The 15,861-nt window shown below is 43.2% G+C and overlaps 1 protein-coding gene across 1 annotated transcript in view; it reads right to left on the bottom strand.

The window, feature by feature from the left end:
* Positions 1-252: 252 nt before the first annotated feature.
* CDH5 (cadherin 5) overlaps positions 253-15,861 on the bottom strand; it is a 66,804-nt gene continuing 51,195 nt past the window's right edge. Inside the window, exons 4-12 of the mRNA XM_040329202.1 lie at positions 15,525-15,644; positions 13,024-13,191; positions 11,159-11,346; positions 10,453-10,706; positions 9,437-9,561; positions 6,153-6,277; positions 4,816-4,924; positions 2,626-2,874; positions 253-927 (exon numbers count right to left, since the gene is read on the bottom strand). Coding sequence (XP_040185136.1) covers positions 434-927; positions 2,626-2,874; positions 4,816-4,924; positions 6,153-6,277; positions 9,437-9,561; positions 10,453-10,706; positions 11,159-11,346; positions 13,024-13,191; positions 15,525-15,644 — 1,832 coding nt within the window. The 3' untranslated portion in view covers positions 253-433. The remainder of the gene's footprint in view (positions 928-2,625; positions 2,875-4,815; positions 4,925-6,152; positions 6,278-9,436; positions 9,562-10,452; positions 10,707-11,158; positions 11,347-13,023; positions 13,192-15,524; positions 15,645-15,861) is intronic.

Genomic DNA, 15,861 nt, shown 5'->3' with positions numbered 1-15,861 from the left:
GAGGATCCGCGAGAGCCACCGTGGCACCCCAGAACAGGAGGATCGAGGTCACTGTGCACAGTGGAGGTAAGTATGACACGTTTGTTATTTTAAAAAAAATTAACCTTTGCAACCACTTTAAGCAGTATTACTTTGTCAATGAATTTATGCTACACAGTATGTCGTAATATGGTCTCTAACAATATTTAAAAAATCTTTAGAAAACAGGGACTATTACTAGGCATCAGGTGAATACAGAAATTCTGAAAATGATTAATTTCTATTATTGGCTTATTTAATAGGCGACTGTGAAGAGCTAGGTTATCTGAGCAAACCCATGGGGACCAATAAGATCTCAGTTTATTGCAGTCGGATCTAACAAGAATAGATTCTGATTTGGGTACTGGCTCTTTGATGCATTCAAAAGGCCAAAAGGGTTCCAAAATAAGTTGTGTTAATAAGGATACTCTTCAAGGTGTTCCAGCCCATACAGATCAGCCAGCATCTTAAATCTGGGACCCCATTCATTTAATACATCATAGTCAATTTCAGAATCTGAAGATCCAGACTCTAGTGAGCTGAGAGACTCTACAATGGATTCCGACCCTTCGTAGCCAAATATATGGAGAGTGTCATATGGTAGCTCTTCGCCATCATTGTCTGCTTCATCCTTTTTTGCTTCGACCATCGAGAACATATCGCCAGTTTTGGTTGGTTTCTGGACATGAGCATATAAGGCGGGACCAGCGTCCATTTCATACCTAGGCATCACCACATTTCTTCGTACTGAGTTGAGTACAGAGACATCGTAGCTGTTGGTGTCCATCTCTCCACCGCCTTCCTCATCGTAGGTGACCAACTGCTCGTGTATCTCTGCAGGGTTCTTTCCCAAAATAAGGGGGCTCTTGCTCTGCATCCTTCTTACAAATAGCACTCCCAGGATCACTGCTAGATGAAGCATAAGATAACGGTAAAGATGTTAATTTTTCATTAGAACTCATAAATAATTTTAGGTAGATTCAGTAAGAGTTAGGCCGACTTATCAGTAGATAAGCCGACCTAACTCAGAATCTACGCCGACTTATGTTTAAGCGTATGCTCAAACAGAGATACGCTTAAACATATCTAAGATAAGACGGCTTGCGCCGTCCTATCTTAGGACGGCCGGCGCAGTAGTTTTACGCTGTTTCCGTAAGGCATTAGCAGGCCTAAAGTTATTCCACCTATTAGGTGGAATAACAATGTTAAAGTATGGCCGCCGCTCCCGCCGCGAGATTCTAATTTTTAACGTCGTTTGCGTAAGTCGTCCGCGAATCGGGATTTACGTTGAAATCAATAGGCCCGTGCGGTGTACTTAGCCGCAATGCACACTGGGAAATGTAGGCGCCCGACGCATGCGCATTAAGAAAGAACGTAAAAAACGTGAGGTCAAGCCTCATTACCATCAAACACGCCCCCCTCCAACACATTTGAATTCGGCGCCCTTACGCCCACCCGCTTTAGGCTACGCCGCCGTATATTAGCAGGCAAGTACATTGAGAATCATGTACTTGCCTAGCTAACTTACGGCGGCGTAGCCTAAACACGCTAAGCTACGCCGCCGTAACTTTGCACCTTCGTACCTGAATCTACCTATTTATCTCTAGAGCAGTTGTGCATCTTGGAACAGTTGCATTTACGTTGAAAAGTATTTTATTGTTGTTTAACATAACACAACCCATTGCAGGATACCAAAGTATTGGCACTGCAGATTTCTGATGTCGATTAAAGTGGACCTTACATTAAAATGAAAGGACCCCTTTTTCTAGGAGCACGCCATTTCCTAATTAAAATGCTCAGTGAAAGGTGTCACAAAAAAACTAAAATACAAAATTTAAAACAAAACACTCAAAAACTTGCCCTACACCTTTTCATAAAATCCGAATGAATTAAGGTAGAATCTGTCATTGAAGGCTTATGGTGTCTGTCGAATGTTCTAAAATTTGGAGGAGCAGCTAAACTGTACGACGACGCAATTGTAGATTTCCGGTCGAATGTTCCGCCTACAAGCTATAGAAGAATTCTAATGTTGTATGACACTAGTAATAATTATATTTATATTTCTAGTCGACCAACATTCAAATTCTTCTATAGCCTATGGGCCGAGCATTTGACCCGGAAATGTACAATCGCGGCGTCGTACAGATTAGCTGCTCCGTCGAATCTTCTTAGAACTTTCGACAGACACCATAAGCCTTCAATGACAGATTCAACGTTTGTATGTTTTTCACTGCTTCGTCGAATCTTCGTCGTTCATGTCGAATGGTCTACCCCAACACTGTCTCTATAATGTCGAATCTTTTCTCTCTATGTAGAATAATCTTGGACTAATAGAGTTAAGGTTAGGCACATTTGACCACAGGTTCGATAGACACATATTGCTCTGGTCAGCGTCATGTCGGGTCTTCTATCCATATCGAACCGGTGTAGCAACGAAAACGAAAATAAAGCATTTTTTATGTCGTTTTTTTTCGGATTTCAGATTCGGCGTGTTCGTTTTCGTTCATTAAAACGATAAGGAAAATACCTGAAATTCGGACGTAAATGCATTCGGACGAAAACGAAAAGTGAAGAACACTTTAAGCCACCAGAACTGAAGGCACTTACCCAGAAGTATTAGCAATATGGCAACCAGAACAATGATGATGGTGGAGACGGACACCGCTGCAAGTTTTCCAGCTTCCTCGCAGTAGGTGAATTCCCCTTTCTCATTACACTTACAGACAGTGATAGTCAAGGTGTTGGTGCTGGTCTGTTGTGGGATGCCATTGTCAGCAATTATAATAGGAAGGTAATAAAACTTGGCCTCATTGCGATTAAATACTCCATTCTTCACTTTGATGCTGGCTGTATTATCTGCAAAGAGAGTCACACAGACTATTAGGACTAGAGTGCTATTTTATGATATGTATGGTAACAGGCTCTTTTTTATGGCCACACTTATCATTACTATTGTTTTTATACCATTTTGTATGTACTTATTACTGTTTAATATACTATATGGCCACCGTTTGTGGACTCTTCACTATCGCATCTGTATGAACTTGTTGGCCTTCTCATTCCAAAACCATATAGGTAGATTCAGGTACAATGGCCTTAACTTGCGGCGGCGTAGCTTAGCGGGTTTAGGCTACGCCGCCGTAAGTTAGCTAGGCAAGTACATGATTCACAATGTACTTGCCTGCTATGTTACGGCGGCGTAGCCTAAAGCGGGTGGGCGTAAGGGCGCCGAATTCAAATGTGTGTAAGGGGGGCGTGTTTTATGACAATAAGGCTTGACCTTACGTTTTTGATGTTTTTCTTTTACTGCGCATGCGCCAGGCGCCTACATTTCCCAGTGTGCATTGAGGCTAGGTACGCCGCACGGGCCTATTGATTTTGACGTGGACGTAAACTACGTAAATCGCTATTCGCGGACGACTTACGCAAACGACGTAAACATTTTGAATCTGGAAGCGGGAACGGCGGCCATACTTTAACATTGCTATTCCATCTAATAGGCCTGATAATGGCTTACGGAAATGGCGTAAATGTACTGCGGCGGCCAGGCGTACGTTCGTGAATCGGAGTATCTACTATTTTACATATTCTACGCCGACCGCAATGGAAGCGCCACCTAGCGGCCTTCCGAAATATTGCACCCTAAGATAGGACGGCGCAAGCCGTCGTATCTTAGATATGTTTAAGCGTATCTCTGTTTGAGCATACATAAGGCGTAGATTCTGAGTTAGGTCGGCTTATCTACGGATAAGCCGGCCTAACTCTTACTGAATCTACCTAAAAGGCATTAAAGTGGAGTTCCAGGCTTTTTAGACTAGACGGCCCCTAGGCGGGAGGAGGAATTGGGACAGGAAGCCCCATTGCACACTTTTGGGATAGAACAGTCCTGACTCTTCTGGCTTGCAACTGGCATTCTAATTTGTTCCCAAGATGTTGAGTAAGGTTGAGGTCAGGAATATGTGCAGGCCACTTGAGTTCCTCCATACCAAAAAGATCAAACCATGTCTTTGTGGAGCTGATTTTGTGCACAGGGGAGGAGTCATGCCAAAATACAAAAGGACCTTCTCTAAACCAAAAGGTTGGATGTGCACAATAGTTGTAAATGGCTTTATATGCTGTAACATGAACAGTACCCTTCACTGGAAACACCTGAACGCAATAATCTGGAGAGGGGTCCACATACTATATATTGTAAAGAACCAGTAAACCTAAGTTACAGCTTGGCCCATAACGGGGGATTTCATGAAATTATTCATGGAAAGAATAGCGAGAGGCATATGTATTACTTATCACATGATCCCCCTTTACCCGCTCGGTGGTTTGAAGATGGAGGAAGAAGAAGTTAGGGAGCACTGTGAGGGTTAGTATAGGAAAGTCAGAGTGTGGATTTTAAAGAGACCCTGTCACTTTTCCTTAAATGACCAAGGTGAAAGAGTCAACTCAACTTCCCCCCTCTTATCTGAACCCTAAAGGGTGCACTGGCAATATTTATTCTGTTGAACATTTTCTGTGGAGATAGAATCTTAGCTATATATACACTCATTTGATGGTTGCTATGCCTTTTGAAAGTTAAACTATACTTTTTCTTGGATGGCGTTATGTGTAACAGTGAGAAATTCCCGTTGTGTCACGCTGGGATGGAATTCAGCAGCATCCCAGCCTCCCCATTGAGATTATATTGACTATATGATACAGCAAACACAAAGCCAGAAAACAGATTTCAGAATGTATTTTAGAAAAACACATTCTAAAAGTTCATTGTGTGCCATTGCTGAGGTAGTAAAAATCGTAGAGTACCATGATTGTCTTTCACTGTAAAGTTGTTTTCGTGTCCTACTGAAGAGAACGTAAATTTCATTCCTTGGAAGGGTTCATCCTTGTCTATGGCTGAGATATTTAATATGACCTAGGAGAAGAAGCATTAAAGTTGCAATGTTAAAGACTTACTTCATTTGGGTACCTAAAATAAAAGTAAATACAAAAAACAATGCAGGTATTGAAAGAAACCCTGTCACCAACCTAAAAATGTCAGGTAAAAGCAAAAAAAAATGATATTTTAAATGCTTACTTGCATTGTCTTTTTTTTTTTCTCCAAAAATGATGTAGCTGCCAAGGAAGAAGCTAAGGGGAATGAAAATACCCGAGCACCCAGTATCAATCTTGGGGCTTTATGGTTTCTACACAAGGGATGCTTTGTAAAGAACATGCCTAAAATACCTTAAATGCTCATATTATCTTATGGAAAGATTGTCATTGCTAAAAAAAAAATGGTCTGGTGACTCTTTAAAAGGTATGGGGAAGCATAGTGTGATAGATTATAATAAAATTCCTATTTTTGAGTTAAAGTGGATGTAAACCCCAAAATAAAAACTTGCCAAATTATAAAGTCCGTTTCTCTGTTCTTGCTTTGTGTTACAGGTTATTTACATATCCTGGTAATATACAATGAACTGTGGATCACCTCATATTATGATAAACATAACATATGATAAACATGTCCAAGCTCTAGATATGTAAATAACCTGTAACACAAAGCAAGAACAGAGAAACAGTCACTGGCTGAAGAAGGAACCAATGAGCTGTTCCGAAACGCGTCCCGCCTCTATGACACACTTCCTGCCCTCTTCCTGGTTGTGTTCCATGCTGGTTTTTGTCTCGCTTCCTCTGACATCATCCCCAGGCTCCATCACCATTGTGTTCTCTAAACACTCACAGCACAAATTGGCTGTTATCCTGTGGACTTCCCTGGAAGCTTTATCATCAGACTGGGACTGCCCTGCCACTGGAACATCTTCTGGACACCCTTACCTGCTACATGCCTGCTTCATCCACCATCTTGTAAGTGTTTTTAACCCCTTTAGGGGATATTAAAAGTTTTATATTTCTGCACTTAGAGGCGCCTTGTTTGTTTTTCTGTTCCCATTAGAGATCGCTTGTCTCCCTGAGTGCTGCCTAAAGTGTGTGAAGGTCTGCTACCCTCTCCAACACAGACTTTATCTGTCAGGATTCAAATTCTTGGAGCGCCCTGGATATACACATTTCTCTGGAGAAGGTACACTGCGGGATCTAAGTAATATAGATATAGTAAATGTACATCAAGCAGCATCACCAAACCCAACCCCAGGCTCACTCACATGTTCGTGTACTACATTTTCACACACACTGGGAGCGAATGGGTAGGTAAGCTCTGGTGCATTGTCATTCAAATCAAGAACTTGTATGTAAACCATGACTGATGATGCCTTTTTTGTCGGGGAGTCTATAAAAAAACAGAAATAGATTGATTATGTTATTTAAGGTGGTATGATATAAAGATTCAAGCCTTCTCATAACATTTTGGGTACCTTGGCAGGAAGACTTATTCTTAGGATCTAGAACCTAAATGCCTTTCAGTGGCTTTAAAGATGGATCCCTGTACTTTGGGCACACACTCTGTGCTGACCTTTAGTAAATACATAAGTCTATGAATTACTGGGTAATGAGATCCACCTGTATGCCGTTGCATCTTCCTTTAAGAATCAGGGGAAGTCTTCTGTCTGAAAATTAAGGCCCAGATTCACGTAGGAGATACGACGGCGTATCTCCAGATACGACGTCGTATCTCTGAGTGTGAGGCGTCGTATCTTGGCGCCTGATTCAAAGAATCAGATACGCCAGAATTTGTATAAGATACGACCAGCGTAAGTCTCCTACGCCGTCGTATCTCAACTGCATATTTATGCTGGCCGCTAGGGGCGTGTACGCTGATTTACGCCTAGAATATGTAAATCAGCTAGATACGCCTATTCCGGCGTAAAGTTACCCCTGCTCTATGAGGCGTAGATGAGGCGTACCAATGTTAAGTATGGACATCGGGCCAGCGTCGAATTTTCCGTTGATTACGTCGTTTGCGTAATAGGGCTGTGCGTAATTTACGTTCACGTCGAAAGCATTGGCTTGTTGCGGGTTAATTTGGAGCATGCGCACTGGGATACTTTCACGGACGGCGCATGCGCCGTTCGGAAAGAGCGTCATTTACGTGGGGTCACAATACATTTACATAATACACGCCCACATCTTCCACATTTGAATCAGGCGGGCTTACGCCAGCCTATTTACGCTACGCTGCCGCAACTTTGCTTTGTGAATACTGCACTTGCCTATCAAAGTTGCGGAGGCGTAACGTAATTAGGATACATTACGCCCGCAAACAAATACGCGCTCCCGATGAGAGTCTGGGCCACATTGTCAAGATCTCCCAGCCCAGGTGACAAAAGGGATACATTCTTGAGAAAGTGCTACATACCAATGTCCTTGCATGGCAAGCGGAGGCATCAGCCATTTAATTATTCTCAGTTACGGCCAGTCTAGTTAAAGCTGGACTCAGCATCTGGCTTCGTATATATCTTGGAAACCCCATCAGAGAAAGATACCTAACATATTCTGTTTGTTCACCTAGGTGTTCTCCTCTTGGTATAGTTTCTCTTATTGGGTTCTAATTAGGGTTGTCCCGATACCACTTTTTTAGGACTGAGTACGAGTACCGATACTTTTTTTTATTTACTCGCCGATACCGAATACCGATACTTTTTTTAAATGTGTCCCCAAATGCAGCCATGTCCCCCCACATATGCAGCCATGTCCCCAAACATATGCAACCATGTCCCCAAACATATGCAGCCATGTCCTCCCATATATGCAGCCATGTCCCCCATATAACCAGCCATGTCCCCCATATAACCAGCCATGTCCCCCCACATATGCAGCCATGTCCCCAAACATATGCAACCATGTCCCCAAACATATGCAGCCATGTCCCCAAACATATGCAGACATATGCAGCCATGTCCCCAAACATATGCAGCCATGTCCCCAACATATGCAGTCATGTCCCCAACATATGCAGCCATGTCCCCAAACATATGCAGCCATGTCCCCAAACATATCCAGCCATGTCCCCAAACATATCCAGCCATGTCCCCAAACATATTGCAGCCATGTCCCCAAACATATTGCAGCCATGTCCCCCACATATCCAGCCATGTCCCCCCACATATCCAGCCATGTCCCCCCACATGCAGCCATGTCCCCCCACATGCAGCCATGTCCCCTGAACCTAAATGATGCCGCTGCCGCGTTAATCACCGCGCGGGGAACATTACAGTCAGCTTTCGTTTGAATAGCTGTTTTCCCTGCCGCGCTGTGTCATAGAGACACTCGCCCTTGCTCGCGATTGGACAGATCCGTTCAAGGGGGAGTGTCTATGCGCGGCGGGGAAAACAGCTATTCAAACGAAAGCTGATTGTAATGTTCCCCGCGCCGCAGTGATTAACGCCGCAGCGGCGGCGGCTTTGTGACACACGACGGCGGCGGTTGCGGCGGGGGAATATTCTATTTTGGCATCGGGGTATTTGCGGGAGTACGAGTACTCCCGCTAATACTCGGTATCGGTTCCGATACCGATACTGGTATCGGGACAACCCTAGTTCTAATAATTATTAAATGAACAAAAGCTTCAAGAAGTAGGTCGAGTGTTCCTCATAATGGTCACAACAGGCGTGCACACCCAGGAACTCAGTCCTACGATCGCTCCAACTGAGTTTTGAGAGGAGGGCCAACACTATGCTGCACAAAGCAAACCTAAACGATGAAAGACTTTTGTCTAGGCCTTGTGTTGAGATTATTTCAGCAAAACTGGACCACTAAACATGAGAAAGGAACAGGAATTTCATGAGTCTAATGCCTTGTACACACGATCGGATTTTCCGTCAGGATAAACTCCAACGGATTTTTCCGACAGAATTCCGTTCAAGCTGTCTTGCATACACACTGTCACACCAAATTCCGACCGTCAAGAACTGCGGTGACGTACAACACTACAACGAGCCGAGAAAAATTAAGTTCAATGCTTCCCAGCATGCGTCGACTTGATTCTGAGCATGCGTTTTTTTTCCTTCGTCGGAGTTCCCTACAGATGAATGGAATTTCCGACAGAATTTTTTTCCGTCGGAAAAAAAGAGAACATGTTCTCTTTCTAAATTCTAAAAGAAAAAAGTCCGATGGGGCACACACATGGTCGGAATATCCGATGAAAGAATTCCGTCTGACTTTTACCATCGGAAATTCCGATCGTGTGTACAAGCAAGGCATTAGTAAATCTTATGAATCCTCCCAACATCCCCTGCTTAATTTGGCCACAAATATCTATAGTTGGCTAAAAGAGGGTCATAAAATATGGAAAGGTTTTCACAATTTGAAAATGTTGAGGTATGATGCTGCCCCCTTTAACTCTGTTTCCCAAGGGCCCTTATGGTAAACACAACCCTACCGGTGAGACATTTTCAGGTGGTTTATTTTTCTGTCAATTACCAAAATTATACATTTCTAGTACACTGGCCTTAGTAATGCACTGCTTATTGATTACCTTGTTTGTACTTACCAATTTCCTCAGCAGTCACCGTTATATTGTGCCAGGCGCTTGCTTCTCTGTCAAAGGGCTTCTTAATAAGAATGCTTCCACTTTGTGTTATGATGATGTCATCTCTCTCTGGTTTGAGAAAGTATCTATGGATATTAATAAGAACGACAGTATGTTAGTTTTTGGTGCTTAGCACTTTATATACAGTATTCTCCCAATGAGATACAAACAAGTGGCTACTGCCCCCACTTATACCTGGTCTTTGCAGCAAGGAACATTGGAAAGGGCGAAGTATGTCAAACAAAACCATGTGCTGGGTATTCAGTTTGCCCCTTTGCCCCTTTGCCGTTAACCACTTAAGACCCGGACCTTTAGACAGGTAAAGGACCTGGCCATTTTTTGCGATTCGGCACTGCGTCGCTTTAACTGACAATTACGCGGTCGTGCGATGTGGCTCCCAAACAAAATTGGCGTCCACAAATATAGCTTTCTTTTGGTGGTATTTGATCACCTCTGCGGTTTTTATTTTTTGCGCTATAAACAAAAATAGAGCGACAATTTTGAAAAAAAAAAATGCAATGCAATATTTTTAACTTTTTGCTATAATAAATATCCCCAATTTACGCTACGCCGCTGCAACTTACGGAGCAAGTGCTTTGAGAATACAGCACTTGCCCGTCTAAGTTGCGGAGGCGTAACGTAAATCGGATACGTTACGCCCAGGCAAAGATACGCGGATCTACGTGAATCTGGCCCCATGTGTGTATACTCCATCGCAGTTTTTTTTAGAAGGGAAAACTGCCAAAAACGTCCGGTAAAAAAAAAAATTCCTGACTGACTTTTTCCCGTCCCGGTGTACAGGGCATGATCCAACTGCTCCCGTCCCCTCTGGAGGGGCAGAGAAGAGAGCGGTGGCTGACAGTCACCATTTCTGGTCCAGGAAGACCGAGAGCAATGCTGCAGCATGGAAGTGAGTATGTATGTTTGTTTGTTTTTTTATGTTTTTTTAGGCCATACATCAGTTTACAAGTCCTCACTTCACTTTTCTTTGGGCTACATCAGGGTCCCTTGCAGTGACAGAGCCAGCCAAGACGTCTTTATAGTTCTCCTTAACTTGAAACAGGTAGAATGGTTTTGTAAATTCAGGGGGCTCGTCCACATCCAAGACATTGACAACAACTTCCGTGAGACTTTTGCGCTTGTCCGGTCGTGCCGCTCCTACGTCAATTGAGTAGTCTGTAGCATCGACTGTCATTTTGAATACTTTATGATCACCTTCAAAATTCAAAGGCTGAAACAAAAGAATGCCATATAACATTTTCAAAAATATGCACATCATCTGTAGGCAATACTGTAAAGCTGAGGAAAAAAACTTCAGGAGAGGTGAAAAATGATCTGCTCTGAAATTCAACCATGGGTGTCTTTTGTTACTTAATTCATAAAGTTATCATTATACAAACAGGACATGCCAAACCTGCTTGGAAAGACTTTGGATCCCATCAATAGGTCCGTAACTCTCCCCGATAGGAGAATCACAGGCAGAGTATGAATGATCATCACCATTATATGTTTATTGTTTGCAGAGATACAATTATAGTCATTCATGAGGCTATCGGTAACCACTAGCGCCCCCTAGCACCCATTTTTCATAAAATATACAGACACAATGAAACGTATTCATAGTTCACATATCATTGCGAAAACCCACTAACGTTTCAAAAACTTTTTTGAGAATCTTCGTACCTTTTTTAGAATGAGCAGTCCTTCGTTGGTCTGTGGGTTGGGCTTTATATGAAACCACGCTTCAAACATTTGTTTCAAGAAATTGTACTTTGTGTTCCTGTTTTGAGGTTCATCAATGTCTATTACTGAAAGTTTTCCAATCACATCCCCCACTCTCCGATCTTCAGGAACATCGAAAGTAAACTTATCTGTGGAGAAAAAATTGCTGACTCCACACTAGATGTAGTATACTCAATAGAAATATGCAAAGTAAAGGCTTTAACTTCCTTGTGAGCAATTAGAGCAGTGGCTCTCAACCTGGGGGTCGGGACCCCCTCAGGGGTCGAATGATGATTTGCCAGGGGTCGCCGAATCCTGGGCTGTTCCTGAAGCCCGCACCGCTCTCCCAGCCTTTTTGCGGCCGCCCAGTAGGGCTGTCCCTGGAGCCTGTGCCCGCCCAGCTGGGCTGTTCCTGGAGCCGCGACCGCCCATTTAGCCTCTTCGCAGCCGCCCATTCATTTCACGGAATGTCTCGGGGGCAGCGACTAGAGGTCAGCTGACTGGTGAGGAATGTGAAGTGGGAGGGGCTGGAGGAGACCCTATCCCCAGATTTCGGCATAGGTGTCACTGCTACGAGACACCACCAAGGGGGTATTTTTGGGGTGATGTGCAGTGCCAGTTGATCTCCAAACATGGTGTGTATTATGGCATCCAAAGAGTTTTGGTCTCATCTGACCAGACTTTATTCTCCCAGCATTTCACAGGCTTGTCTAAATGTTGTGCAGCAAACTTTAAACAAGCTTCAACATGCTTTTGGTCAGCGTGCATACAGGCCATGGCGGCTGAGTGCATTACTTATTGTTTTCTTTGAAACAATTGTACCTGCTAATTCATGGCCTTTCTAAAGCTCTCCACAAGTGGTTCTAAATCTTCTGATAATTCTTTTCACTCCTCTGTCAGAAATCCTGCAAGGATTTATGTTCTTTCCACTTCTGGATTATGCCCCCAACAGTGCTCACTGGAACATTCAGAAGTTTAATAATCCTTCTGTAACCAATGCCATCAGTATGTTTTGCAACAATAAGGTTGCAAAGGCCTTGAGGGAGCACTTTGCTTTTACCCATCATGAGATGTTTCTTGTGTGACATCTCGGTAATGAAACACCTTTTTATAGGCCATCAGTTGCGACTGAACCAGCTGACATTCATTTGCACTGACAAGGGGCAAGGTTGCTTTCTAATTACTTATAGATTTCAGCTGGTGTCTTGGCTTTTCATGCCTTTCTGCACCTTTCTTTCTTCATGTGTTTAATACTTTTTGCCTATATCATTCAATTTTATTACACATAACTTCATTTCTTAACTTATTTGTTTTGGTTTCTTCCTATGTATGGATTGTATGGGTTGTTACTGACATGTGGTGGAACCAGGGCCGATCCTAGGGTCACAGGCACCTGGGTGCAGAAATATTTCTGGCGCCCCCACATGGGCGTCGTCATTTTACTAACTCCTCCCCTTTACAAATGTTTCTATGGCAATGACTCAACCACAGAGATGCTCCCCCACAAAGTCTTCATTAACCTGGGATCCTTACATGATCTCTTAACAATAAACAAAATACAGGAAGAGAAGCAAAGTTCTTTATTGGGACCTGGAGGGGGAGCCTCTGATGGACACAGAGAGGGCTTCTGTTAGAGAGTCTGTTAGATGTTCAGCGCCCCCAACTCTACAGGCGCCTGGGTGCAGTGCACCCTGTGCACCCTGCCTAGGATGGAAACTTCATGTCAATAGCACCTTTAGAAATATGTTTACCTAGAAAAAGGGTGACGTGTTCAATATTTATTTTACCCACTGTATATATATATATATATATATAATTATGCATACCTTGTGTGAACGTTGGAAAGTTGTCATTAATGTCCTTCAAATGAATGGTTACCGTGGCTGTACTTGATAAACCTCCCATTTGGCCAGGGCTGTCTCTGGCCTGCACTATGATTTCATAGGTCGCTTGCTCCTCTCTGTCCAGATTAGCGACAGCTGTATAAATGTACCCTAAAGATGAGGAAAAAATGCAATATGACGTTACGTGAATCCTCCCATGAGGATGGTGTCACAGGCCATGATATTTATAAGCAACTTTATGGCAATTTTTACATTAGCCCAGCTTAGACCAATGTAAATGTATATGTGCCATACCAGTGGAAGCCAAAAAACACTGTAGTAGGCACATAGGTGTGCGCAGCCTATTGCATTAGGGTGTGCACCCCAAAGCTCAAACATATTTGCATGTGTATATACAGTATACTGATGGTGTCAGCAGAGCAGTGGACGGTGTCAGTAGGGCAGTGGACAGTGTTGATAGTTTTTTATTTTTATTATATATTTATTTTATTTTATTTTAGGAGCCCCATTAGGGTGCTAGGGGTCTATTTCTGTGCGTTACTGCACACTTAACGCAGTATATTTCTGTGCATTACTGCATGTTTAACGCAGTATATTCCAGTGTGTTGCTGTACATTTAATGCAGCATATTTCTGTGCATTAGTGCACATTTAACGTTGTATATTTCGGTGTGTTATGTGCCGTTTAATGCTGTATTTTCCTGTGCGTTAGTGCATGTTTAACGCAGTATATTTCAATGCAATCTGCACCACACATGGTGATAAGGGTGTGCCCAGGCACACCTGGCACACCCTGTGCCCACGCCTATGCACCATTACTGGAAAACTGGGGAGAGATTTCCCCTTATTTCCTGTTGTTTCTATGGTGTGACATATGGGACATACAAAATCTCCCCAATGAGACTCAGACAGCAAACAAAAACAAAAACCCAACAGAGATTTATCCAAAATTAAGAACAAAAAACTTTCATCAATAGATTCACTTTGTTAATATGTTTCATTTGGCATCCTAGAGCAGGGGGTCTCCAAACTTTTCAAACAAAGGGCCAGTTTATTGGCCTTCAGACTTTCGGAGGGCCGGATTGTGGTCAGCTTGGGCAGAAAATGTCCCAAGCCCAGCATCAGTGAGAATAAATAGGGCCTCAGGGTTGGTGGTCAGTAGTAGGAGGAGTAGTGCCCCTATTAGTATGAGGAATAGTATCCCATCATTGGTATCAGCAGAAGAAATAGTGACTCCTTGTTGGTGTCAGTGGGAGGAATAGTACCCCAAGGCAGGGCCATCTTTTCCATTGGGCACGCTGGGAAGTTGCCCGGGGGCCCCGCTTGCCTGGGGGGCCCCACCGGCTGCCCAGCAACCCCAGTGAAAAATTGTGGAGAGTGACGGGTTAGAACTGCCCATGCCCAGTTTGCGGAAATCACAGAGAAGATCCGGTCCTCCACGAGTGCGGGGGGTTGCTGATGTAAGGGGGGAGTGAATGCAAAAATGTAAGGGGGCACTGATATAAAGGTTCCCCCTCCTATATTAGTGACCCCCTTACCTTAGTGTATTTACTCTACGGAAGGTGGTCTCTGGTCACCAGAGTGCCCCTCACATCAGAGTTCCCCTTTACATCAGAGTCTGCAGGATTCCCCCTTACAATGCAAGGGGGAACTCAGTCTGCGGACCCTGATGTAAGTGGGAAAGAGAAAGCAGTGGACTCTGATATAAGGTGGTCTCTGGTCACCAGAGCCCCCCTCCACATCAGAGTTCCCTCCTTAGATCATGATCTGCAGCGTTCCCCTTTACATAAGAGTTCCCTTTCACTGTAAGGGGGAATCCTGCAGACTCTGATGTAAGATGAAACTCTGTGCTGGCTGGGTTATAGTAACCTGACCTTCATGTCAATGAAGACATTTTCTTTTTTTTTTTACTTTTTTTTTACTTAAACACATTGCAAATAGCACTAGCTATATGTTTATAGTTTAAATACTGACATTTGCATTGTTCGGCACTGAAAACTGTAATTTTAGGTACTTTTTTTGCAGTGGCAGTAAAAAATGTGGTTCTGATAGTAAATTTTATGATTTTTGTCAGTAAATTCTCGTGCGTGATTGTGTAGACAGGGCCCCAGTGCACTGTATTGCCCGGGGGCCTATAATGCTCTTAAGATGACACTGCCCCAAGGGCCAGATAAAGGCTAGCAAAGGGCCGCATCTGGCCCCCGGGCCGCAGTTTGGAGACCCCTGTCCTAGAGCAACCAATCCAAAAACATCTTTCATTGCTCTGTCTGCTGTTATTTAACAAAAGTTAATCTCTGATTTGGTGCTTTAGTAATCCACACATCATTGCTCTCTACACCTATTATATAAGTCTTCGAATATACTCCATGTGCAGTATATATCACTCCTGTCCTTGAACAGTATACACAAGGCTGTACAGTACTGGAAGTCATTTCTATAACTCAGTACACATAATCTTACAATCACAGTTCTTTGTCTACTCACCACTATCTTTATCAATCGAGAATTTGTCTTGTCCTTGAATTATTGTGTATTGTACTATGGCATTTCCAGACATGGTGGGGTCATCAGCGTCCTCTGCAGTGACCACTGTCACAAGAGTACCTAAAACAAGTAATCAGACTTAGCAAAGGTATACTGTATAAAGGTATATATACTGTATGCATTATACCTATTTATCCAGCAGGTGGCACTGTAGTGTGTATCTATGGTAATGTAAGGAAGTGTTATCTCTCTCAGTGTATGTAGTTGTATCCTCCTTTTTCCTGTTTCATATTTCTCATACTGTAAATACATGCTTTGTAATCCTCCATAAAAGAAA

This window comes from Rana temporaria, chromosome 11 (assembly GCF_905171775.1).
Source record: "Rana temporaria chromosome 11, aRanTem1.1, whole genome shotgun sequence".
Taxonomy (NCBI): domain Eukaryota; kingdom Metazoa; phylum Chordata; class Amphibia; order Anura; family Ranidae; genus Rana; species Rana temporaria.
The sequence above is the reverse complement of the archived record's forward strand: the minus strand, read 5'-3'. Positions and strand labels throughout refer to the sequence as shown.